The sequence below is a fragment of the Nomascus leucogenys genome, chromosome 13 (assembly GCF_006542625.1).
Source record: "Nomascus leucogenys isolate Asia chromosome 13, Asia_NLE_v1, whole genome shotgun sequence".
Taxonomy (NCBI): Eukaryota; Metazoa; Chordata; class Mammalia; order Primates; family Hylobatidae; genus Nomascus; species Nomascus leucogenys.
Window position 1 is genome coordinate 89,561,639 of NC_044393.1, and position 24,318 is coordinate 89,585,956.

At 46.8% G+C, this 24,318-nt stretch overlaps 1 protein-coding gene across 5 annotated transcripts in view; it reads right to left on the reverse strand.

Annotated features, from left to right (window-relative positions):
• DENND2A (DENN domain containing 2A) overlaps positions 1-24,318 on the reverse strand; it is a 122,126-nt gene that overhangs the window by 26,850 nt on the left and 70,958 nt on the right. For all 5 annotated transcript variants that reach the window (XM_030825891.1, XM_030825887.1, XM_030825890.1 and 2 more), the window contains 7 exons: positions 24,123-24,216; positions 23,233-23,283; positions 21,593-21,780; positions 13,904-14,013; positions 12,303-12,372; positions 10,148-10,225; positions 1,955-2,095 (listed from right to left, as the gene is read on the reverse strand). In XM_030825891.1, the coding sequence (XP_030681751.1) occupies positions 1,955-2,095; positions 10,148-10,225; positions 12,303-12,372; positions 13,904-14,013; positions 21,593-21,780; positions 23,233-23,283; positions 24,123-24,216 (732 nt within the window). The remainder of the gene's footprint in view (positions 1-1,954; positions 2,096-10,147; positions 10,226-12,302; positions 12,373-13,903; positions 14,014-21,592; positions 21,781-23,232; positions 23,284-24,122; positions 24,217-24,318) is intronic.

Genomic DNA, 24,318 nt, shown 5'->3' on the forward strand with positions numbered 1-24,318 from the left:
TCTGAGGTCCTCATCAGGGGTGACCCACTGGCGGGGGAAAATGGAAAGAAAAAAAGCAAAACAAAAGGATTGGGGGAAAAGAAAGATGCCAGAAGACTTGGGGGGAGGTAGCTTTGGTAGGGAAGCAAGCGTCTCACACTCAGCTATGAGACTGAGGACAGTGTGGACGAAGGGGAGGACAGAGGATGGCAAAATCAATGGTTTTTGGCCCCAAATGGTTGGGGGGCTCTCCCTGGCAACAGCATATCTGTACTCCCCATGGACAGTTTATAGGACTTTTGAAAACTGTTCCGTCCCTGAGAGTCCCAGTGGAGAGCATTTCTGTCTCTTGAGGAACTGTTACCTGCTAGGTGGAAATCCCAGGCTAGCATGGAACGCCCAGCAGGCCTGAGCAGCAGCACTTCGGAGACTCGCTGCCACCTCAAGAAGGTGTTTTTTAGGTAACCCTGACTCCATCCCACTCCGTTTCTGATGATGTGTGCTTTCAGCTTTTGTGCTTTGTGTCTATATCTTCTTTTTTTGAGATGGAGTCTTACTCTGTTGCCCAGGCTGGAGTGCAGTGGTGCAGTCTTGGCTTATTGCAGCCTCTGCCTCCCAGGTTCGAGCAATTCTCCTGCCTCAGCTTCCCAAGTAGCTGAGATTACAGGCGCCCGCCGCCGTGCCTGGCTAATTTTTGTATTTTTAGTAGAGACAGGGTTCCACTATGTTGGCCAGGCTGGTCTCGAACTCCTGACTCCAAGTGATCCACCTGCCTCGGCATCCCAAAGGGAGGGATTACAGGCATGCTGGGATTACAGGTGTGAGCCACCGTGTACCCAGCCTGTGTGTATATCTTCTTATTCTGCACTTGTTGAAATGTTCCTGAATTCCCTCAAGTTGGTACTCCTGTGCATGTTTTTTTTCTCTTTAAATAGCTGCTTCCCTCCCAGTGAGCAGAGAGTGGATTTCACTCTTAGCATTTCACCGCCTGGTGCTGCCCCCATGGTGAGGCTTCCTCTCCGGTAACCTCCCTGCTACATCCCCATGGCCAAGCCACTGCATCTGGTATGGGATGGTTTCAGGTTCTCTGGCAACAAAGAGACTGCTGTTCTCTCTGCTGGGAAACTAGGTTGTTCCAGAGCGTTCCAGGCCTATTCTCCTCCCCGCTTTGTTTCCAGAGGTGATCTGGTTTGCTGAGGGTCTCTGAAACTGAAGACTCAAGGCTAAATGGGGTCCTTCTTCTGATGTCCACCAAGCCATGCAAAGGGGGTGGGAGGGATGAAAACAAACTCCTTCATAAAATCCCAGCCCAGGCTGGGCGCGGTGGCTCATGCCTGTAATCCCAGCACTTTGGGAGGCTGAGGTGGGCGGATAATGAGGTCAGGAGTTTGAGACCATCCTGGCCAACATAGTGAAACTCCATCTCTACTAAAAATACAAAAATTAGCCCGGTATGGCAGCAGGCACCTGTTGTCCCAGCTACTTGGGAGGCTGAGGCAAGATAATAGCTTGAACCTGGGAGGTGAAGGTTGCAGTGAGCCAAGATCACACCACTGCACTCCAGCCTGGGTGACAATGCAAGACTTTGTCTCAAAAACAAAAACAAAAAATAAAGTTATAGAGGCGATACAGACTTGAAATGTAAATAGGTTTCAATAAAATGTATGAAAGAAAACGGGCTATTAAAAGAAATTAAGGATGTTCAGTGCAGATCCCTAACCTGAGGCCAACATCATGCAAAGGAACACCCCAGCTGCCATAGCATAGGTCTTGGGCTTGCTGCATTGGGCAGAGTCCTAGGCTGGATGGATTGAGGGTGGAACTCATGATGAGTGATCTCTAGGCCAGCCCTAGGGGCAGGGAGAAGACACCACGGAATTGGACTGCCCACTGAAAGGCAGCCCCTCTGAGCACGGAGACTCGGCTGTCTGGGCCACTGCCTCCCCAGGGAGAAGGAAGGAGTCTGACAACTCACCTCAGTTCCTGAACCTGGCAGGAAGTTCTTGACAAGGATGGTTTTGCCCAGGGCTGGGAAAGGGGCTTCCATGACACTTCTCATGAGTGGCTGAACCAGGGCAGGAGAGATACCTCGTCTTTTTTCCACCTCATCCAAGATCTGCAAGGGTCAGAAAAGCAGCTTAGCTATTCTAAAGCCAGAGCACCAAGGTGGAGCTCAGTTCTAGGTGAAGTGGGCCTGCCATGGTGACTCAAGAATTATGGGGAAGCCCTGCTTTCCCTATGAGGCCAAAATAGGCCCTTTGACCCTACACGTGATTGTCCCCAATTCTTCTCCCCTCTGTGTGTCCACACCCTTTGCCATGCAACGTTGCGGCTCCTACTCAGGAGTGAAGTCTACTTCCTTGCCCCTTTGACTTAGGGTTTGGCCATGTGACAGGTTGTGCTAATACATGCATTCCCAATGAAGGTAATATAACCCCAAGGGGGTAAGAACTGGTTTTTGGGAGGAATGAAAAAACTTAGATATTATAATGGTTTGTAGCCCTCTAAGAGGTCACAGTACATAAAGAGATGTACCATTTATTTATGAAATTAAAATGTCATGGGAGGGGATAGCCATCAGGAAAATACAAATCAAAAGCACCATGAGATACCACTTCACACCCGTTAGGATGACTCTAATAAAAAGATGGATAATAACAAGTGTTGGCAAGGACATGGAGAAATTAAAACTCTCATACACTGCTGGTAGGAATGTAAAATAGTGAAGCTACTCTGGAGAACAGTTCCTCAAAAGGTTAAACATAGAGTTACCATATGACCCAGCACATAGCACTCCTAGGTACCTATCCAAAAGAAGTGAAAACATATATGCTCACATAAAAATTTGTACATGATTGTCTGTAGCGGCATTATTCATAATAGCCACAACACAGAAGAAACTTAAATGTCCATTAACTGATGAAGTGATAAACAAAATGCGCTATATCCATATAATGGAATATTATTTAGCCATCAAAGTGCTGATACATGCTATAACTTGGATGACTCTTGAAAACATTATGCTAAATGGAAAAAGCTAGTCATAAAAGGCCATCTAATGTATGATTCCACTTAGATGAAATGTCCAGAATAGAAAAATCCAGAGAGACAGAAAGTGGATTGGAGGTTGCTTAGAGTTAGGGAGTGACTGCTAATAGGTCTAGGGTGTTTTGTTGGGGTGATGAAAATGTTCTAAAATTGTGGTGATGGTTGTATAACTCTGTGAATATGCTAAAAGCCATTGAACTGTATATATTTTTTATTTTTTATTATTTTAGAGATGGGGGTCTTGCTAGGTTGCCCAGGCTTGCCTTCAACTTCTGGGCTCAAGTGTCCTCCTACGTCAGCCTCCTGAGTAGCTGAGACTACAGGCACTTGCCACTGTGCTCAGCAAATTGTGTACTTTAAATGAGTGAATTGCATGGTATGTGAATTATATCTTAATAAAGCCACTACTAAAAAACTAAAAAAAAAAAAAAAATCCAAACTCTCCACAGTCTAATTGTAAATTGAAGAGTCTAAATGAAAATGCCATTTATAAAGCTGGGTGAGGTGGCACACACCTGTAATCCCAGCTACTTGGAAGGCTGAAGTAGGAGGATTGCTTGAGCCCAGGAATTTGAGGCTGCAATGAGCTATGATCATGCCACCACACTCCAGCCTGGGCAACATAGTGAGACCCAGTCTCTATTTTTAAAAACTGCCATTTATAAAAGTATCACACGTAGCTATTGAGCCCTTGAAATGTGGCTAGTCTGAATTCAGAGGTTTTTTTTACTTTATTTTTTATTTTTTTTGAGATAGTTTCATTCTTGTTGCCCAGGCTGGAGTGCAGTGGCATGATCTCGGCTCACTGTAACCTCTGCCTCCCGGGTTCAAGCAATTCTCCTGCCTCAGCCTCCTGAGTAGCTGGGATTACAGGCATGCACCACCACGCCTGGCTAATTTTGTAGTTTTAGTAGAGATGGGGTTTCTCCATGTTGGTCAGGCTGGTCTCGAACTCCCGACCTCAGGTGATCCACCCACCTTGGCCTCCCAGTGTTGGGATTACAGGCGTGAGCCACTGTGCCTGGTCCAGATGTATTGTTAAGTGTAAAATACCAGCCGAGCACAGTGGCTTCTACCTGTAATTCCAACACTTTGGGAGGCCAAGGCTGGCAGATCACCTGAGGTCGGGAGTTCGAGACCAGCCTGTCAACATGGTGAAACCCCATCTCTACTAAAACTACAAAATTAGCCGGGTGTGGTGGCGGGTGCCTGTACTCCCAGCTACTTGGGAGGCTGAAGCAGGAGAATTGCTTGAATCCAGTAGGCAGAGGTTGTGGTGGGCCAAGATCGCGCCATTGCACTCCAGCCTGGGTGACAAGAGCAAAACCATCTAAAAAAAAAAGTGTAAAATACCAACTGCATTTCAAAATACACAATTTATTTTTATTTCTATTTTATTTTATTTTATGTATTTTTTAGACTGAGTCTTGCTCTGTCACCTAGCCTGGAGTGCAATGGCGCAATCTTGGTTCACTGCAACCTCCACCTCCTGGGTTCAAGCGATTCTTGTGCCTCAGCCTCCAAAAAACTGTAAAATACCAACTAAATTTCAAAATACACAATTATTATTATTATTTTTTGAGACTGAGTCTTGCTCTGTCACCCAGGCTGGAGTGCAATGGCGCAATCTTGTCTTACTGCAACCTCTGCCTCCCGGATTCAAGCAATTCTCGTGCCTCAGCCTCCCAAGTAGCCGGGATTACAGGCGCGTGCCACCGCACCTGGCTAATTTTTGTAATTTTAGTAGAGACAGAATTTTGCCATGTTGGCCAGGCTGGAACTCCTGACCTCAGGTGATCCAACCACCTTGGCCTCCCAAAGTGCTAGGATTACAGGTGTGAGCCGCCATGCCCGGCCCTCGAAATAGACAATTAAGAATATAAAATATATCAGTGATTTTTTTTTCATGTTAACTATATGCTGAAATAAAATAATATTTTGGACATATTGTGTTAAATAAAATTTATTATTAAAATTAAAAAGACAGGATGGCAGTTCCTCAAAAAACTAAATAGAATTACCATATGATCCAGCAACTCTATTTGTGGGTATATACCCAAAAGAATCAAAGCAGGGACTTGAATAGATATTTATCTGGACACCTATGTTCCTAGCAGCATAATTCACAATGGCCACAACGTGGAAACAACCCAAATGTCCATCAATGGATAAATGGATAAATAATCAATCAATGGATAAATGGATAAATAAAATGTTGTACATACATACAGTGGAATATTATTCAGCCACAAAAGGAATGAAGTACAGATACATGCTACAATGTGAGTGAACCCTGAAAATATTATGCTAAGTGAATTGAAGCCAGTCACAAAACGACAACTGTTGATCATTCTACCTCTATGACGTTCCTAGAATCCTCGAACTCATAAAAATAGAAAGTAGAATGGCGATGGCGAGGGGTTAGGGGAGGGATTAGGGGTGGGGTTAGGGGGAGGGGGAATGGGAAATTATTGTTTAATGGGTACAGAATTTCTTTTTTCTCTGAGATGGAGTTTCGCTCTTGTTGCCCCGGCTGGAGTGCAATAGCGTGATCTCGGCTCCCTGCAACGTCCGCCTGTCAGGTTCAAACGATTCTCCTGCCTCAGTCTCCCAAGTAGCTGGGATTACAGACACCCACCTCCACACTCATTTAATTTTTTTCTTTTTTTGAGCCTGAGTTTCACTGTTGTTGCCCAGGCTGGAGTACAGTGGTGTGATCTTGGCTCACTGCAACCTCTGCTTCCCAGGTTCAAGCGATTCTCCTGCCTCAGCCTCTCTAGTAGCTGGGATTACAGATACCCACCACCACACTCACTTAGTTTTTTTCTTTTTTTGAGCCAGAGTTTTGCTGTTGTTGCCCAGGCTGGAGTGCAGTGGTGCGATCTTGGCTCACTGCAACCTCTGCTTCCCAGGTTCAAGCAATTCTCCTGACATCAGGTGATCTGCCCGCCTCAGTCTCCCAAAGTGCTGGGATTACAGGTGTGAGCCACTTCATCCGGCTTTAGCTAATTTTTGTATTTTTAGTAGAGATGGGGTTTCACCATGTTGGTCAGGCTGGTCTTGAACTAATGACCTTAGGTGATCCACACCTCGGCCTCCCAAAGTGCTGGGACTACAGGCATGAGCCACCACGCCTGGCCTCAATGGGTACAGAGTTTCTGTTGAGGGAGATGAAAAAGCTCTGGAGATAGATGGTGGTGATGGTTGCACAACAATGTGAATGTAATGCCACTGAACTGTTAAAATGGTTAAGATGGTAACTTTTTGGTTATGTATATATTTTAGTACAATAAAAAGACAATAACATGAACAAAATTAGAAAGATTTTGGGGGAGACAGTTAAGGAAAACCCACCTAAAAAGGCTGCTTAGGGGGACAGTAATGAAAAAAAAAGCTTGTGGCCGGGCACAGTGGCTCTTGCCTGTAATCCCAGCACTTTGGGATGCCGAGGCAAGCAGATCACCTGAGGTCAAGAGTTCGAGACCAGCCTGGCCAATATGGTGAAACCCCGTCTCCACTAAAAATACAAAAATTAGCTGGGTGTGGTGGCGGGCTCCTGTAATCTCAGCTACTCGGGAGGCTGGGAAGGAGAATCACTTGAACCTGGGAGGTGGAGGTTGCAGTGAGCCAAGATCACGCCACTGCACTCCAGCCTGGGCGACACAGCAAGACTCCATCTCAAAAAAAAAAAAGAAAGAAAAGAAAAAGGAAAAGAAAAAAAGCTTGTGGGACACCGGGCAGAACGAGGCAGAAGTGTTGCCATGTGGGTTCTCTGGCCAGGCCTTAGGAGGCCTACCTTCGTGTTTTGTGTGCCCTCTTGTGCCTCTGCCATTGCCACGAGAAGAGCACATGTGGGCCATCTCACTGTCTAGGAGCATGGGAGACATGTAGACCAGGCCTGCGCCCAGACTTGTAGCCTCTAGAGCAGCTAGATCAGCCAACCAGCCAGCCTCAGTCAGCCAACCCAGCCTCTTCACAACACTTGCCAATCCCAAACCCCAGCTGACCTCACAGCTGGGAGAACAAATGATTGAATCTTGAAGCCTCTGTGGTTCACTAGACAGTATTACTATAGCAATTGTTAACCGATACCCTTTTCTTCAGAAATTCTGAGAGCTGCTCTCTTCTTCATCTCCATGACTCCTTTCTGTTCTAAAGGACAATATGCGTTTTGGCCATCCTTGCCCCACACCTAGAAATAGCTCAAGTTCCTGGGATCAGTTAGCTAAAGCTCTGGTTCTTGTTCTGTCCTGAATATCTGCTGTGTGGTCTTCCGCAAGTCATCACACTGCACTCCTAAAATATCCCTGGTCAGAAAACAGACATGAAAACAAAGGACTGTGCATCACAGAAGTATGTTAGCACATTTACTGGCTCCATGTCCCCTGCTCATGACAGCAATGAAGCTTATGTGAACTTCAAAGCCTCCACTTGGAAGCTGGCCTAACTCACATGAGCTGTTTTACTTCTGGTGTCCATAAGCATTCTGACAACAAGAAAGGCTATGACCTATAACCTTACTTCACATGTAAACAAATCACATGAAAGACTGGCCTGAGCAGTAATGCCTAGCCTGCTAGACCTTGCCAGTGACCAACCCCAACATGAAATGATGAGCACTTCTGGTGGAGGGGAGGGGAGACCTTGGCTAAGATTACACTGACAGCATTCATTTTCTTTCTTTCTTTTTCTCTCTTTTTCCTTTCTTTCATTTTCCCTTCCTTCCTTTCCCTCCCTCACTCCTTCCTCCCTCCCTCTCCCTCTACCTCTTCCTTCCCTCTCCCTTCCCTTCCCTTCCTTCTTCTTTCTTTCTTTTTCTTTTTTTTTTCTTTTCTTTCTTGACAGGGTCTCACTCTATTGCCAAGGCTGGAGTGCACTGGTGTGAACATGATTCGCTGCAGCCTCAGCCACCTAGGCTCAAGCAATCCTCCCACCTCTCAGCCTCCCAGGTAGCTGGAACTACAGGTGCACACTACCATGTCTGGCTAATTTTTTTGTATTTTTTGTAGAGACAGGCTTTCACCATGTTGCCTAGTCTGCTCTTGAACTCGTGGGCTCAAGCGATCCTCCCGCCTTGGCCTCCCAAAGTACTAGGATTACAGGTGTGAACCACTGCGCCTGGCCTTCTTTTGTTTTTTATTTTTTAATTAGAGACAGAGTCTCACTGGTTTTCTCAGGCTGGAGTGCAGTGATGCGATCACAGCTCACCACAGCCTCGAACTCTTGGGCTCAAGTGATCTACCGGCCTCAGTCCCCTGACCAGGCATTAATTCTTTCAAACAGACTTACAGAGAAGTACAAGTTCTACCATGGGAAGAGATCACATTATGTCTGTATAATTCAGGCTTCCTCTGAGTTTAGGTGGAGGGTGGGCAGGAGGAAGGCTTTTTTATAGAAATGCTTTTAGGGGCTGGGTGCAGTGGCTCGTGCCTGTAATCCCAGCACTTTGGGAAGCCGAGGTGAGCGGATTATGAGGTCAAGAGATCAAGACCATCCTGGCCAACATGGTGAAACCCCGTCTCCACTAAAAATACAAAAATTAGCCAGGTGTGGTGGCATGTGCCTGTAGTCCCAGCTACTCGGGAGGCTGAGGCAAGAGAATTGCTTCAACCCAGGAGGCGGAGGTTGCGGTGAGCCGAGCTCGCGCCACTGCACTCCAGCCTGGCGACAGAGCGAGACTCCGTCTCAAAATAAATAAACAAATAAATAAAAATAAATGCTTTTAGGGAGTAATGCTTTAACATCCATGGACCGTAGATGCAGGAACTTCAATTCCCCCGCAAAAAGCTCAGACGGATCTATATACTCAAGAAGGATTGAAAATAAATTTATGAAGTAGGCCGACACGGTGGCTCATGCCTATAATCCCAGCACTTTGGGAGGCCGAGGTGGGTGGATCACTTGAGGTCAGTTTGAGACCAGCCTGGGCAACATGGTAAAACCCCATCTCTACTAAAAATACAAAATTAGCCAGGCGTGGTGGCATGCGCCTGTAATTCCAGCTACTCAGGAGGCTGTGGCACAAGAATCGCTTGAACCCGGGAGGTGTAGGTTGCAGTGAGCTGAGATTGCGCCACTGCACTCCAGCCTGGGTGATAGAGTGAGACTCTGTCTCAAACAAAGAAAAACAATTATGAATTAGACACTCATGTCTGGTTAATATAGGAAACGATGTTCATTATACCTAGTTTGGGAGATCAGCATCATATGGGATAGTAATTATCTCCTGTATATATACCAATCCAGAACACCGGGGTAGATGAGCTAATTCAATATGGCAATTCCTATGTGTTCATATATTGGCTCATTTTCCAGAAAAGAAGAACAAATTATATGAATATTTTGATAAACTTAGAGCACTGTTAAAATAATTAATCCCCCCTCCACAAAACTGTTATACATACATGACACATATGCACGTGGGTACACACCTATCCATCTATTATAGTAGCCTTTTTTCACGCCAAAGCTCGTATGACAAAAGGCAATGCTCAGAAGAAGAAAAATAAAACACCTGGAATATTCTGGGAGGGTCCTCCAACCCTCCCTTTCTCAACTTCAATTATCTTGCCCTCCCTGCACCACACACACTTTCTGAACCTGGCCCTTCATTAACTCTTTTTTTTTTTTTTTTTTTTGAGATGGAGTCTCGCTCTGTCACCCAGGCTGGAGTGCAATAGCATGATCTCGGCTCACTGCAACCTCCACCTCCCGGGTTCAAGTGATTCTCCTGCCTCAGCCTCCCGAGTAGCTAGGACTATAGGCGCCAGCCACCACACCCGGCTATTTTTTTTTTGTATTTTTAGTAGAGATGGGCTTTCACCATGCTGAGCAGGCTCGTCTCGAACTCCTGACCTCAAGTGATCCGTCCACCCCAGACTCCCAAACTGCTGGGATTACAGGCGTGAGCCACCCTGTCACCGCACCAGGCCTATCAACTCTCATTTCCTGAACCAACGGTGAGAGAATAGAGGGGTGATGAGGAGAGGAGTGAAGAAATGGGAAGGGAAGTAGGTAGAGAATAAGATGATAGAAGGCCCAGGACAGGGGGGTATTCCCTGGAGCCCTCTAGAGTCCTCCCGCTCCTTCCTTCCTCTTTCTCTGAGGTCCAAGTTCTCACCTTTGAAAAGAGGCTGAAGCATCCCAGGCGGCTCACAATGCAGTAAACTTCAGGAAGGCGCTTCCCTTTGCCTCCAGGCTTTTTGGAGAGAAACACAAGGGAATTATGAGTGTTGACAACCTCAGGGAAGAAAGGAACCCACATGTGTTTTGGGAGACTATCATGTGCCAGATGTTTCCACATATCGTAGCTCTGGAAAACCCAATAAAGTAAGTTGTTATCCCATTGTGTTTATTATAATGGTTGTTATAATTGTTTTTTATCCCTATATGTTTAATATAATGATAATTTCAAGTGAGAAATCATTTCTCAAGATCTTTCTGAAAACTCAGTTTTAAGCTAATTTTCAAACCAAAAAAAAATCAATCTCAATACTTTTTTTTTTTTTTTTTTTGAGATGGAGTCTCACTCTGTCACCAGGCTGGAGTGCAGTGGCGTGATGTTGGCTCACTGCAACCTCCACCTCCCGGGTTCAAGCGATTCTCCTGCCTCAGCCTCCCAAGTAGCTGAGATTACAGGCTCACACCACCACGCCCCGCTAATTTTTGTACTTTTAGTAGAGAAGGGGTTTCTCCATATTGGCCAGGCTGGTCTCGAACTCCTGACCTCATGATCTGCCTGCCTCTGCCTCCCAAAGTGCTGGGATTACAGGTGAGAGCCACTGTACCCTGCCCAATCTCAATACTTTTAAAAAATTTTGTTTATTTATTTTTGGAGACAGAGTCTTGCTCTGTTGTCCAGACTGGAGTGCAGCGACGCGATCTTGGCTCACTGCAGCCTCCACCTCCCAGGTTCAAGAGATTCTTGTGACTCAGCCTCCCAAATAGCTGGGATTACAGGCATGTGCCACCACACCCAGCTAGTTTTTTGTATTTTTAGTAGAGATAGGGTTTCACCATGTTGGCCAGGCTGGTCTTGAACTCCTGAGCTCAGGCAACCTGCCCACCTCAGCCTCCCAAAGTGCTAGGATTACTGGTGTGAGCCTGTGCCTGACCTCAGTCTCAATACTTTAACCCTAAAGTAATTTGATCAACAAAATTGTTATCTCACTTAACTTTTTCAATTATCCAGGCTTTTTATTTTACTGATTAATTAAAAAAAATGTTTCATGAACACCTACTATGTGCCATGCATTATACTTGACTCTAAAATTTTTCAGCCTATTTCAGAGATTCAAGTATATTCTCAGTGGAAAAAGATTCACCATTACTGAAGATTTTCAAAAGAATGGGCCTGAAAATGACAATTCTAAAATGCTTTAGCAGGATCATTGCACTGAAATAAGTTTCTAACTTTGAAAGGTGACTGTTCTGAAGGGAACATTCTTGAATTATTTGAGTCTTCTCTCCTTAGCAACCATTCTGAATGTTCTCTCTAAGTGATCAGGGTCTGTTTGGCATGTTTTATTAGAAAAAAAAAAATTCGCTTAAAGAGAGAAAGGTCTTTTATTCGGCAGGAAAAATAATGGAGAAAGTATTTTAGTTCATGCCTGTAATCTCAGCACACTGGGAGGCCGAGGTGGGAGGATTGCTTGAGCCCAAGAGTTTGAGACCAGCCTGGGCAACATAGCAAGATCCTGTCTCTACAAATAATTAAAAAAATTAGCCACGTGTGGTGGTACATGCCTGTGGTCCCAGCTACTCGGGAGGCTGAGGCAGGAGGATCACCTGAGCTGGGGAGGTCGAGGCTGCAGTGAAACATGATCCACTGCACTCCAGCCCAAGCAGCAGAGTGAGACCCTGTCTCGAAATAAAAGTATTTTCTTTCTGATGGAAACGGACATTCCCACTACCAATAAGACTCAGGTGAGCCCCCTCAATTCCTGTTTTTTTTAAATTTTTTATTTTTTAGTATGTATTTTTAAAATAGAGACGGGGCCTCATTTTGTTGCCCAGGCTGGTCTCGAACTCCTGGTCTCAAGTGATCTGTCCCCCTCATTCCACCAAAGTGCTGGGATTATAGGCATGAGCCACCGTGCCAGCTTTTTTCTGTGATTTTAACTATGCTGATTCACCTGCCACTCCCCCTGCTTCTCCTCTTCCTGTGGCCCATCAGGGAATCTCAGTCTCATAGGACTAGGAAGCCAGACCTGGCTCTTGCATGAGGACTAGGAAGTCCATGAGGCTCTTGCAGGCTGAAAGCAGAATGTACTCACCAGCAGTCTTCGGCAGTAACCGAACCTTCTGCTCCCATCTTCTCCAGTTAAGACAAATGAGAACGTTTCACTGTGGTTGGGAAAACACAAATGTATCACAAGGCAAAACAAAACCAAAGACACCTCATCACTTTGCAGCAAGGGGTGGCAGTGAGCAGCCAGGTGACACACTGCAGGAGGCCGTAGGAAAGCCACTCCAAGTCCCACCTGTCCCTGTCCGTGCTGAGACACTGGTCACCCATAGCTCCATAGTAAATGTCTGTGAGACTGGGCTGGGCGCAGTGGCTCATGCCTGTAATCCCAGCACTTTGGGAGGCCGAGGCGGGTGGATCACTTGAGGTCAGGAGTTTGAGACCCGCCTGGCCAACAGGGTGAAACTCCGTCTCTACTAAAAATACAAAAATTAGCCAGGCATGGTGGCACATGCCTGTAATCCCAGCTACTGGGGATGCTGAGGCAGGAGAACTGCTTGAACCCAGGAGGCGGAGGTAGCAGTGAGCCAAGATCACGCCATTACACTCCAGCCTGGGGGAAGAAGAGAGACTCTATCTCAAAAAAAAAAAAAAAAAAAAAAAAAAAAGTCAGTAAGACTGAGACCTAAAGTGTCGCTGTGGCCTGAGACGAAATGTGGTGCTTTGTTTCCATGCTGGGCTATCCCATCATTTTTTCTTTTCTTTTTTTTTTTTCAAGATGGAGTCTCACTCGGTTGCCCAGGCTGGGATGCAGTGGTGTGATCTTGGCTCACTACAACCTCTGCCGCCCGGGTTCAAGCGATTCTTCTGCCCCAGCCTCCCGAGTAGCTGGGATTACAGGCGCCTGCCACCATCATGCCTGGCTAAGGGCTCTCCCATCATTCAATCACCTGAGCTGCCCCATTGTACAAAACACAACTGTCATTTACTCTGGAGGCTGAAGAGAGGGAAGAGCCTGGGGTGCTGTCCTCAGGGAGCCGAGCATGTGTGAGTGCAGTGACATCTGCTCATCTAGGGATGTGACTCAGTGAGGGAGCAGCAGAAGACGGGGACAGTTCTGTGCCCCCCTTGGAATTGCCCCAGGGCAGCTCTCTCAGGGCATGGTCTGTACAGGGCAGCCCCGAGGCTTGGACGGTCCTTAAAGACTGCTGAGCCACCCTCAAGGAATGTGGTACCCCTTAAAGACAGGACCCGCAGCCTACTGAGTTTGGCCAAATGCTGAAACATCTGATAATAAAAACACTGGTGTCTAATTACACGGGATGAAGCAGAAATGTAAACGGATCCCAACCCAAGAAACAGCTGGATAGGAGACTGAAGAGAAGTTTCAGAATAAGAACGGGGAAGGGCAATGTTGCCCTAACTTTTCCCAGGCTAAGAATTATCTTCCGGGAGGCTTCTGAAACAAGCACCCCCAGGTTGACTGGGAGGCCTGGGAAGTCTGCATGCTGGGCAGGTGACTCTCACCTTCAGGGAAGCTTTAAAAACACCCCTTGGGGAAAGCTCTAGGCCAGGGCCCATCAGAATTACTTAACGGTGGGAATGACTCATGGGGTCTGCCACCTGTAACCCCGTCTCTAAGTCTCGCCTTAGTCTTTGGGGCTGCGAAGGGGAGAAGCCAGCTCGTACCTGGTGAACTGCTGGACAGGAACCCAATCCTTGGCATCGGGGAAACAGAACTGGGGAATGGCCTTCAGTTGGTCCTCAGCTTCTCTCATGAACTTGAAAGACCTTTCCAACTGCAGGGAGAAAGGTGAGAGAAAATCCGAGAACAAATCTCAGCGTGGGAGAGTGAGGTGGATGATGGCAAGGATGGCCTCTCCCACCTTTCCACATTTGTGACTGCCGCCTTAACCTCTTCCCTGGGGAAGGGCTTGCAGCTCAGTTGGCTGGGGCATTTCCCCCCAGTGCAGTTCCAGCTATAGACCTCTGGGAGACGTCGGGAGGAAAAAATAGTATGCTTTAGAGAATCATTCTCTATGCTTGACATTCTAGAATGTAACTATTTCAATGAATAAAAAAACAAACAAACAAACAAAAAAAAACGGCCAGCAATCCTTTCCAAATAGGAGGCTCAGGAATCTGGAAGGCAGAGCCTCCAATCAGGCCTTTCTATCTCTGGGCCCAGGCAAAGCCATCCCTTTCGCACTCCAGGCAAAGACTGTTACAACATTCTCAGTGAATAAATCCAGTAAAACCATATTATGATGGGAAATTCAACTAATTTCAGACAGTGATTGAGTGTTGGAACTAGAAGGAAGCATGACACCATCCAGCCTGACATTCTTATTTCAGCAAGAAGGAAATAAGCCCCGAGGTGTGGAGTGATGTGTCCTGGTCACATGAGTTAATGTTCAAACTAGGAAGAAAAATGATCTTAATCTTTTTTTCCCTTTCTCTCTCTCTCTTTATGATATTCTAGCACATCATACAGTATCTGACATATCAAAGACTGGATGAATGTCATCTTGTTAAAGAACAGGAGGAGTACTTTGGGAGGCCAAGGCAGGAGGATCACTTGAGGCCAGGAGTTCAAAACCAGCTGGGGCAACATAGCAAGGTCCCATCTCTACGGGAAGGAAAAAAAAAAAGAACAAGGGCTGGGCGTGGTGGCTCACACCTGTAATCCCAGCACTTTGGGAAGCTGAGGCAGGTGAATCACCTGAGGTCAGGAGTTTGAGACCAGCCTGGCCAACATGGCGAGACTTCATCTGTACTAAAAATACAAAAAAATTAGCTGGGTGTGGTGGCAGCTACCTGTAGTCCCAGCTGCTCGGGAGGCTGAGGCATGAGAACTGCTTGAACCCAGGAGATGGAGGTGGCAGTGAGCTGAGATCACACCACTGCACTCCAGCCTGGGCAACAGAACAAGACACTGTGTAAGAAAAAAAAAAAAAGGACAGGATGATTTAAAAAAGTCTGATTTAGAGATGATATTTAAAGTCATGAGTTTATTTTGCTTATGAACAGAAATCTGTGATTTTTTTTCTCTGTATGTATAAATATATATTTTTTAGAGCCAGAGTCTTGCTATGGTGCCCAGGCTGGACTTGAATTCCTAGGCTCAAGCAACCTGCTTCAGCATCCTGAGTAGCTGGGACTACAAGTGCATACCATCACACCTAGCCAGAAATCTGTGCTTTTAAAAAGTACCCCAGATACAAGTTTGGGAAACACAAAAGAATAATTTCTAATTATTTATCTCATTATTGTTCATCTTTGCTTATAAACAGGTACTTTTTCATGTGAAGAGAATTGTAGGCTTTGTTGCTGTTGTTGTTAATAGGTTTATACTTGTTAAATTTCCTTTATAAAAAGTTAAAGAAAAATACATCATGCTAAGGTTATCTTCAGTGATTTGAAATATCACATATATGAATATCTGAGGTTAGGAATTTATAACATCTAACCTAAATATAATGGCTAACCTATATTTTTTCTTTCTTTCTGTTTTCTTTTTTTTTTTTTTTTTTTGAGACAGAGTCTTACTATGTCGCCCAGGCTGGAGTGCAGTGGTGTGATCTTGGCTCACTGCATGGGTTCTCTGTGTCATGGGTTCAAGTGATTCTCCTGCCTCAGCCTCCCGAGTAGCTGGGATTACAGGCATGCACCACCACACCTAGCTATTTTTTTTTTTTTTGTATTTTCAGTAGAGACAGGGTTTCACCATGTTGGCCAGGCTGATCTTGAACTCCTGGCCTCAAGTGATCTGCCTGCCTCGACCTCGCAGAGTGTTGGGATTACAGGCGTGAGCCACGGTGTTTGGTCCTAACCTAAATTTTTCTGTAATAATTTGCATCAATTTCTTTGTTTCCAATAGCTTGCTCGTGAGCTCCACTTTATTTATTTATTTATTCTTTTGAGATGGAGTCTTGCTCTGTCACCCAGGCTGGAGTGAAATGCCGCAATCTTGGCTCACTGCAACATCCACCTCCTGGGTTCAAGTGATTCTCCTACCTCAGCCTCCCAAGTAGCTGGTATTACAGGTGCCTGCCACCACGCCCGACTAATTTTTGTATTTTTAATAGAGACGGGGCTTCACCATGTTGGCCAGGCTGGTCTCGAACTCCTGATCTCAAGTGATCCACCTGCCTTGGCCTCCCAAAGTGTTGGGATTACAGGCGTGAGCCACCACGCCCGGCCCGAGCTCCACTTTAGAACACCCTTGCAGACAGTTTCTGAAGTTGGCAAGCCAGCAGTCCTGTTCACTGCTCCTGATGGTCAACAAGCCTTCCCAAGGTCACCATGTGTCAGAGAGAGGAGGGCTCTGAAGAAGAGTATCCAAAGGCACAGAGCAGCAGACTGATTGTTTCCAACTTTAAAAACCACTTCCTGGCCGGGCGCGGTGGCTCACACCTGTAATCCCAGCACTTTGGGAGGCCGAGACAGGCAGATCACGAGGTCAGGAGATTGAGACCATCCTGGCTAACACGGTGAAACCCCGTCTCTACTAAAAATACAAAAAAATTAGCCAGGTGTGGTGGTGGGTGCCTGTAGTCCCAGCTACTCAGGAGGCTGAGGCAGGAGAATGGTGTGAATCTGGGAGGCAGAGCTTGCAGTGAGCCGAGATCGCGCTGCTGCACTCCAGCCTGGGCAACAAAGGGAGGCTCCGTCTCAAAACAAACAAACAAACAAACAAAACAACAACAACAAAAAAACCCGCTTCCAGTATGATTCCCCTCAGGCTAGACCAAATTTAATTGAAGCCATGGGGTGCCACTAATACTAGTGGTTAATACAGCAATCAATCGGTAAAACACAGTCACTATTTATAGACTTAGTTGTCCTTTAGTTGTTCTTCTTCAGGATAAATAGCCACTATTTCTTTTCTATATAACAGTTCACTCTTCCATCTACAATGACACAGACGAACCCAACTGGCCCAGGAACAGTCTTTGAGTTGGTAATTCACAAGCTCAGACTGTCCCCTAAACAGTAATTTTGACTGTCCTTGCATAGTCATGCAAAGAAGCAAATACCAGCTGGGTGTAATTATAGGAAGGGGTCATTAATCACCACAGAGTGAATGACTTAAATTATAAAGAAGACCAAAGAAAGGACCAGCCAAGAATACCAAAGGAAGGAAGAATACCAAAGGAGTTTCTCGACAAAGGAAACAGCATTCAGGACCGAAGAGCAGACCTCGTGGGGAAACAAGTTCCAGCCCTTTTCAACGGCCCAGTCACTACTTGCATGCACCCACCCCAGATCACACATAGGACACACACAAATACAGGCACACATGTGCCTACCCACACGTCATCAACCTACGAGTTAGCACAAACACACACAGGCTCATATATGCACAGGAGCACAGTTACAGGAAAGTGCACACAGAAATTTCTCACAAATACAGCCAATCACAGATGGCTGGAAAACGGCCCAGTCTCCTTGAACTGTCAAAGATAAATACGGGATAGGAAACGTTTTAATGGAGCATTAGCATGCAAATAGGGGCTGTGCCTTGATTCAGGTGACTTGACAGAAGTGAGGGATAAAACTCACAAAAAAAGTTCAAAAAGAGAAGAGAGAGAAGGAGGAAAAGGTCCTTTCTACAGAGGGAGCAAGTGAGCAAAGGCAAGGAAATAAAATGCCGGACATGTAAAAATGCCTGTACATAGGCCGGGCGCGGTGGCTCACGCTTGTAATCCCAGACTTTGGGAGGCCAAGGCGGGCAAATCACGAGGTCAGGAGATCGAGACCACGGTGAAACCCCGTCTCTACTAAAAATACAAAAAATTAGCCGGGTATGGTGGTGGGCGCCTGTAGTCCCAAGCTACTTGGGAGGCTGAGGCAGGAGAATGGCATGAACCTGGGAGGCGGAGCTTGCAGTGAGCCGAGATTGCGCCATTGCACTCCAGCCTGGGCGACAGAGCGAGACTCCGTCTCAAAAAAAAAAAAAAAAAATGCCTGTACAAGGATGATCACCAATGCATTTAAAAAAAAAAAAAAAAAAGCCAGGCACAATGGATCCAGCACTTTGGGAGGCCAAGGTAGGCAGATCGCTTGAGCCCAGGAGTTCGAGTCAAGCGTGGGCAACAGAGGAAGACCTCATCTCTACAAAAAAAAAAAAAAATAAATAAGCTGGGCCTGGTTGCATGCGCCTGCAGTCCCAGTTACTTGGGAAGACGAGGCGGGAAGGATCACTTGAGCCCAAGAGATTGAGGTTGCAGTGAGCTGTGATCATGCCACTCTGTGCCATCCTGGATGACAAGAGCAAGAGAGAGATCCTGTCTCAAAAATACACACACAGGCCGGGTGTGGTGGCTTATGCCTGTAATCACAGGACTTTGGGAGGCTGAGGTGGGCGGATCATTTGAGGTCAAGAGTTTGAGACCAGTCTGACCATTATGGTGAAACCCCATCTCTACTAAAAATGCAAAAATTAGCTGGGCATGGTGGTGCATGCCTGTAATCCCAGCTACTCGGGAGGCTGAGGCAGGGCAACTGCTTGTACCTGGGAGATGGAGGTTGCAGTGAGCCAAGATTGCACCACTGCACTCTAGCCCAGGCAATAGAGTGAGACTGTCTCAAAAAAAAAAAAATACACACACACACAGAGAAACACTGGTAGCCAGATACATTTCCAACAGAAGGGGACTGGTTACATAGATAAGTAGACTAGGGAATACTCACATATTGGAACATTATATAACTTGAAAAATGATATTTTAGAATTTTTATTAAATATGCTTATAAATAATGAGAGGTTTACAAAAGAGTACATGCAGCATGATACAAAAATTCTGCAGTGTACAATTCCAGTTTTGTAAGAAAATTACACCATTAGAAAAGACTGGAAGAAAAAGAAAATGTTAACAGTGTCAGTCTCTGTGTGGTTGGATTACCAGTGATTTCTTTCCTAATACATTTCTGGATCAGTTTCCTTTTAAACAGTGACTGTGCAACTTTACTCTAGAAAAAAAATTTAATGTGGGTGACTCCAGGCTGGAAACAATAATCATTTGATCATTATGGTGGATCATTAATTAACTAACTCATGAATTAATGCACCCTTGATTCCTACAACACTGATTAAGCATTGCCATGGAAACAGCATTGTGCTAGGCCCCAAGGCAATGAACAGGATAGCAGGACAGCCCTTCATGCCTTGGTGATCTGTGTTGTGAATCAGTGTGAGCATACCCAGCGGCCTCTCTTACCCATGGGCAGCCCCCGCCGAAAAAAAATCTGAGCATACCTGTGGTAGTGGGGTGTCAGGGGCTCCTTCCTTAGAGGTGTGATAGCTAGAGGAAGGTGAGTGTCACCTTTGGAAGGCCGGTGCCTATGGTTTACTTCAATCTACATAATTGCTATCCTAAACTCCAAAAATAGGACTTGATTGTGGTGTTGGAGCACAGTGGGCAGGATGGAAGGAAGGCTGGCCTACAAAAGGAGGGGAGGCCTGGGGACAGCAGGATCTGGGCTTTGGTAGATGCTGGAGTTATGCCTGGGTGGTGATGGCAAAAGGTGTCCCTGAGTGGGCAAAGACAGAAGCTCCCTCCCTTCTGCCCTCCCTGAGTCGTGAGTCTGTCCAGAGACCATCAGATTCTACATGGTGAATTTTTGCATGCTTTTCTGGGGGTGGGGGAGATGGTTATTTTATGTCCTCCTGGCAGAGTTTAAATTCCTTGAGGACAGGAGACACATTTTGTTCATCACTGTAATCCCCTAGGGCCAAGCAGAAAATTGCTTGAATGCAATATGTTCTTAGTAAATTCTGGTTGAACTGAATTAGAATATGGTGGAACCTCTTTAATACTGATATCAAAGCCTAAGAATAATTTATAAATTATTGGCCATGTTGCTTCAGGCTATATTAAGTGCCATTTTAAAAATTTTATTTTAGGTGCCATGATTTAACATATGGTAAAGCTGAATCCACACGACCATGGTCCATGACATAAAAGTGTTACAGGTGTGTGAACCACAGCGAATCCATCTTGAGTAGGGGCTGGGTAAAATGAGGCTGAAACCTACTGGGCTGCATTCCCAGATGGTTAAAGCAGAGACAGGAGGTCAGCACAAAGTACAGGTCATAAAGACCTTGCTGATAAAACAGGTTCCAGTAAAGAAGCTGGCCAAAACCCACCAAAACCAAGATGGTGATGAGAGTGACCTCTGGTTGTCCTCACTGCTACACTCCCACCAGCATCATGACAGTTTACAGATGCCATGGCAACGTCAGGAAATTATCCCATATGATCTAAAAAGGGGAGGCATGAATAATCCACCCCTTGTTTAGCATATAATCAAGAAATAACCACAAAAATGGGCAACCAGCAGCCCTCAGGGCTGTTCTGTCTATGGAGTAGCCATTCTTTCATTCCTTTACTTTTTGCAATCTCTGCTCACTACAAGCTCTGCCTCCTGAGTGCAAGCGATTCTCCAGCCTCAGCCTCCTGAGTAGGTGGGATTACAGGCACCTGCCACCATGCCCAGCTAACTGTTGTATTTTTAGTAGAGACGGGGTTTCGCCATGTTGGCCAGGCTGGTCTCAAATTCCTGACCTCAAGTGATCTGTCCACTTCGGCCTCCAAAGTACTGGGATTACAGGCGTGAGTCACCGCGCCCGGCCTCCTTTACTTTCTTAATGAATTTGCTTTCACTTTACTCTGCTGACTTGCCCTGAATTCTTTCTTGTGTGAGATCCAAGAACCCTCTCTAGAGGTCTGGATTGAGATCCCCTGCCTGTAACAAAAGGCAGGGACATACACAGAGATGCACAGCACACAAGCAAAGCAGAAGTTCAGCATAGACACAAGTGTGAAGCCGCTTAGGGAGACTTGGGGCTTCAGGGGAAAGAGACTTCTAGGCTAGGTTAGGAAGAGATGTGGCTGGCTGGATAAGGAGATGGAAGGAAAGGGCAAAAAGGATGGCATGGTCAGCACAGGGACCGCAGCAAGTGAGAAAGCATTTCTGGCTATACTATTTTTTTTTGAGACGGAGTTTTGCTCTGTTGCCCAGGGTGGAGTGCAGTGGCATGATCTCGGCTCACTGCAACCTCCACCTCCTGGGTTCAAGCGATTCTCCTGTCTCAGCCTGAATAGCTGGGACTACAGGTGTGCGCCACTATGCATGGCTAATTTTTGTATTTGTCTGGCCAAACTTTTTGAGTCCCTGAATCCTCCTTTCTGGGACCTCCCAAATTCTCTAGCAGCAGCATTTTTTTCATCTGATATACCCTAATTAGGACCCATTTTCAAGATTCTAGATGCTAGGTGTTCCTCAGACTCCCACACCTCCCTGAATTCATGAGTCCCAACAAGGTGATGGTTAGAACCCTGGCAGGCCACAGGGACCTGGCCACCCTGTTACCTTCAGAGGGAACTGTTGGGTAAGTTCTGGCACATAGGCAGCCCCGGCCTGCTTCTTGTGCAAAGACACAACCACAAAGTACTCGAAGAGCTGCCTCTCCTGGTACTCGATGAGCTCCCGGGCAAGTGATGGGTACCGAGGCGCCTGCTTCAGGCGGGACTTCACGTTGACCAGGCGCTGGCTGTGAGCTGGGTGAGGCAGGGGGAGAGAGAGAGAGAGAGAGAGAGAGAGCAAAGAGTCTGAAATGACCATGAGTCCATGTGGAATTGTATTGAGCTGCAATAGGTTATGTAATTCTCAGCTCAAATACTTTTTTCTAATCCCCAAAGTGTTTCTCTGTCTAACAAATTAGTAGGAAACTCTTTATTTGGGATCTCTGCCAACGTTCTGGGAGAACCAACATTCAGTTGGCTACCAAACCAATCAGGGTGCAGGAGCCTGGCTCTGCTCTGCCATGGTTTTGCTGTCTGGACTCTGGGCAGAGGCTGAAGATGTCCTTGCCTTCATCTGTCTGATGAGATGGGGACAGTGACTCCTCCCCTCACCCATTTCCCTTGTCTTTTGGTTTGTGTGATGTGACAGAATCCAGACTATAGGGCTTTTGGAGCTGGGAGCTTTGTAAACATCTCTTGTGACTCAACTGGCAGAGATCCCACTAACTCAGGAACTCCTGTCCACCTCCCCTCCTGCCACTAACTCTGCAATGAGATGGCCTTGCTTCATTCTAGAGGTGAGTCCGGCAGCAGCTGGGTGTCAGAGGCGAATGCAGCAGGGTCACTGAGTGGACAGGTCCCTGTCACCTTGTTCAGCAATCTGGACTTGCTTTCTTTTCTTTGAGTGGAGTCTCGCTCTCTTGCCCAGGCTGGAGTGCAATGGCGCAATCTCAGCTCACTGCAACCTCCGCCTCCCGGGTTCAAGAGATTCTCCTCCCTCAGCCTCCTGAGTATCTGGGATTACAGGCGCCTGCCATCACGCCTGGTTAATTTTTTGTATTTTTAGTAGAGACGAGGTTTCACTATGTTGGCCAGGCTGGTCTTGAACTCCCGACCTCGTGATCCACCCGCCTCGGCCTCCTAAAGTTCTGGGATTACAGGCGTGAGCCACCACGCCCAGCCCCTGGACTTGCTTTCTTTGGCTTCTCCCTGGGGTCTGAAAAATTGCAGAAAACTCACTAAAGCCTTGGCCTAGACTATCTAATTTTAGACCCATAGGGACCGATTATTTCAACAACTTCATCAGACAGACAAGGAACTAGAGGCCCTGGATCTTAAGTGATTTCCTCCAGATCACACAGTAATTTGAGTGAAGTGGGCAGAAGCTCCAGGTCTCTGGAGCCTTAGGGCTGCAGTGTCAAGCCTTGAAGTGTGGAAAACCCTCAGGACATAGGGAGAGGCACGGGAGCAGGTGTCGCTGCCGTTACTGTGGCCACCCTAGCTCTCAGCAACTGTAGTGCCATTTTGATCATGCCCATGACGGACCAGCCCTGGAGCACCCTGTGGCCCCACTGTCTCCCGAGATGTCCACGCCTTGCCGAGCAAGCTCGGGCAGGACGCTTCTATCCCTCACACTAAGGAGGAGGGGCCACCCTTGCAGCTTCCAAGTCACCTGCCTACGTCCTGCACAGTAGTGGCTCTCCTCACCTTTCAGCTTCTCCTCTGTGTCACTGTCAGACTCACTGTTCTCATCCGTCACTAGAAGAAAAGAACAAGGAAGAAAATTGCAAATGTGAGTTCTTCTCATGTAGGCAACTCTTTCTATGTGGTAGCACAGATCAAATGTTCTAATTCAGAGGGGGTGTTGAGTCGTCTCTCTCTTTTTTTTTTTTTTTTTGAGATGGAGTCTCGCTCTGTCACCCAGGCTGGAGTGCAGTGGCGCAATCTCGGCTCACTGCAACCTCTGCCTTCCAGGTTCCAGTGATCCTCCTGCCTTAGCCTCCTGAGTAGCTGGGACTACAGGTGTACGCCACCATGCCTGGCTAATTTTTCTATTTTTTAGTAGAGACAAGGTTTTGCCATGTTGGCCAGGCTGGTATCGAACTTCTGACCTCAGGTGATCCACCTGTCTCAGCCTCCCAAAGTGCTGGGATTGCAGGCGTGAGCCACCGCGCCCGGCCTCTTGTTGTCTCTTTCAATGAACTGCACAAACCACGTCTCGTCCAACTCGATGTACTGCAAAATTAATTTGGCTCTAGTTCAGATTGTACTAGATGGTACCTATATCAGATAACACAACAGAAGTTCCTGGCCCCTTTTGTGCAGGCTAAGCAAGGAAGGCTGCTCCCATAGTCAGGCCAGGGCCTGCAGTGCTGGGCTGACTTGGTGGTGGACCAAGACAAGGATGGGGAGGCAGGGGACATGCTGCCCTGGCTGAGCTCCCAGCCCTGCCACTGTCCCAAAGACAGTGCGGGACATTTACAAAGCATCAGCTTGTTCTCCTCCTTGGTGAGCCAACCAGAAAAAACGGAAGCCATTTCTGGAAAGAATCTCTTTTCCGATTCTTGCGGGAGGAGGGCTGATGGTGGGGGTTCTACCTTTTCCTGAGTTGCTCTCCGTTGACTGGGACAGCCTCTTCACCCGTTTCTTTCCTCTCCGGACCTCATAAATGGCGTTGATTCGCAACACCAGCTGCCAGACACCAGGAGAAGAACAGCCAGTGTTAGCAGCCCGCTCTCTGTGGCAGCTGGGCTTCCCTCACTGCCCCTCTCCTAGGACGCTGGAGGGCCAGGG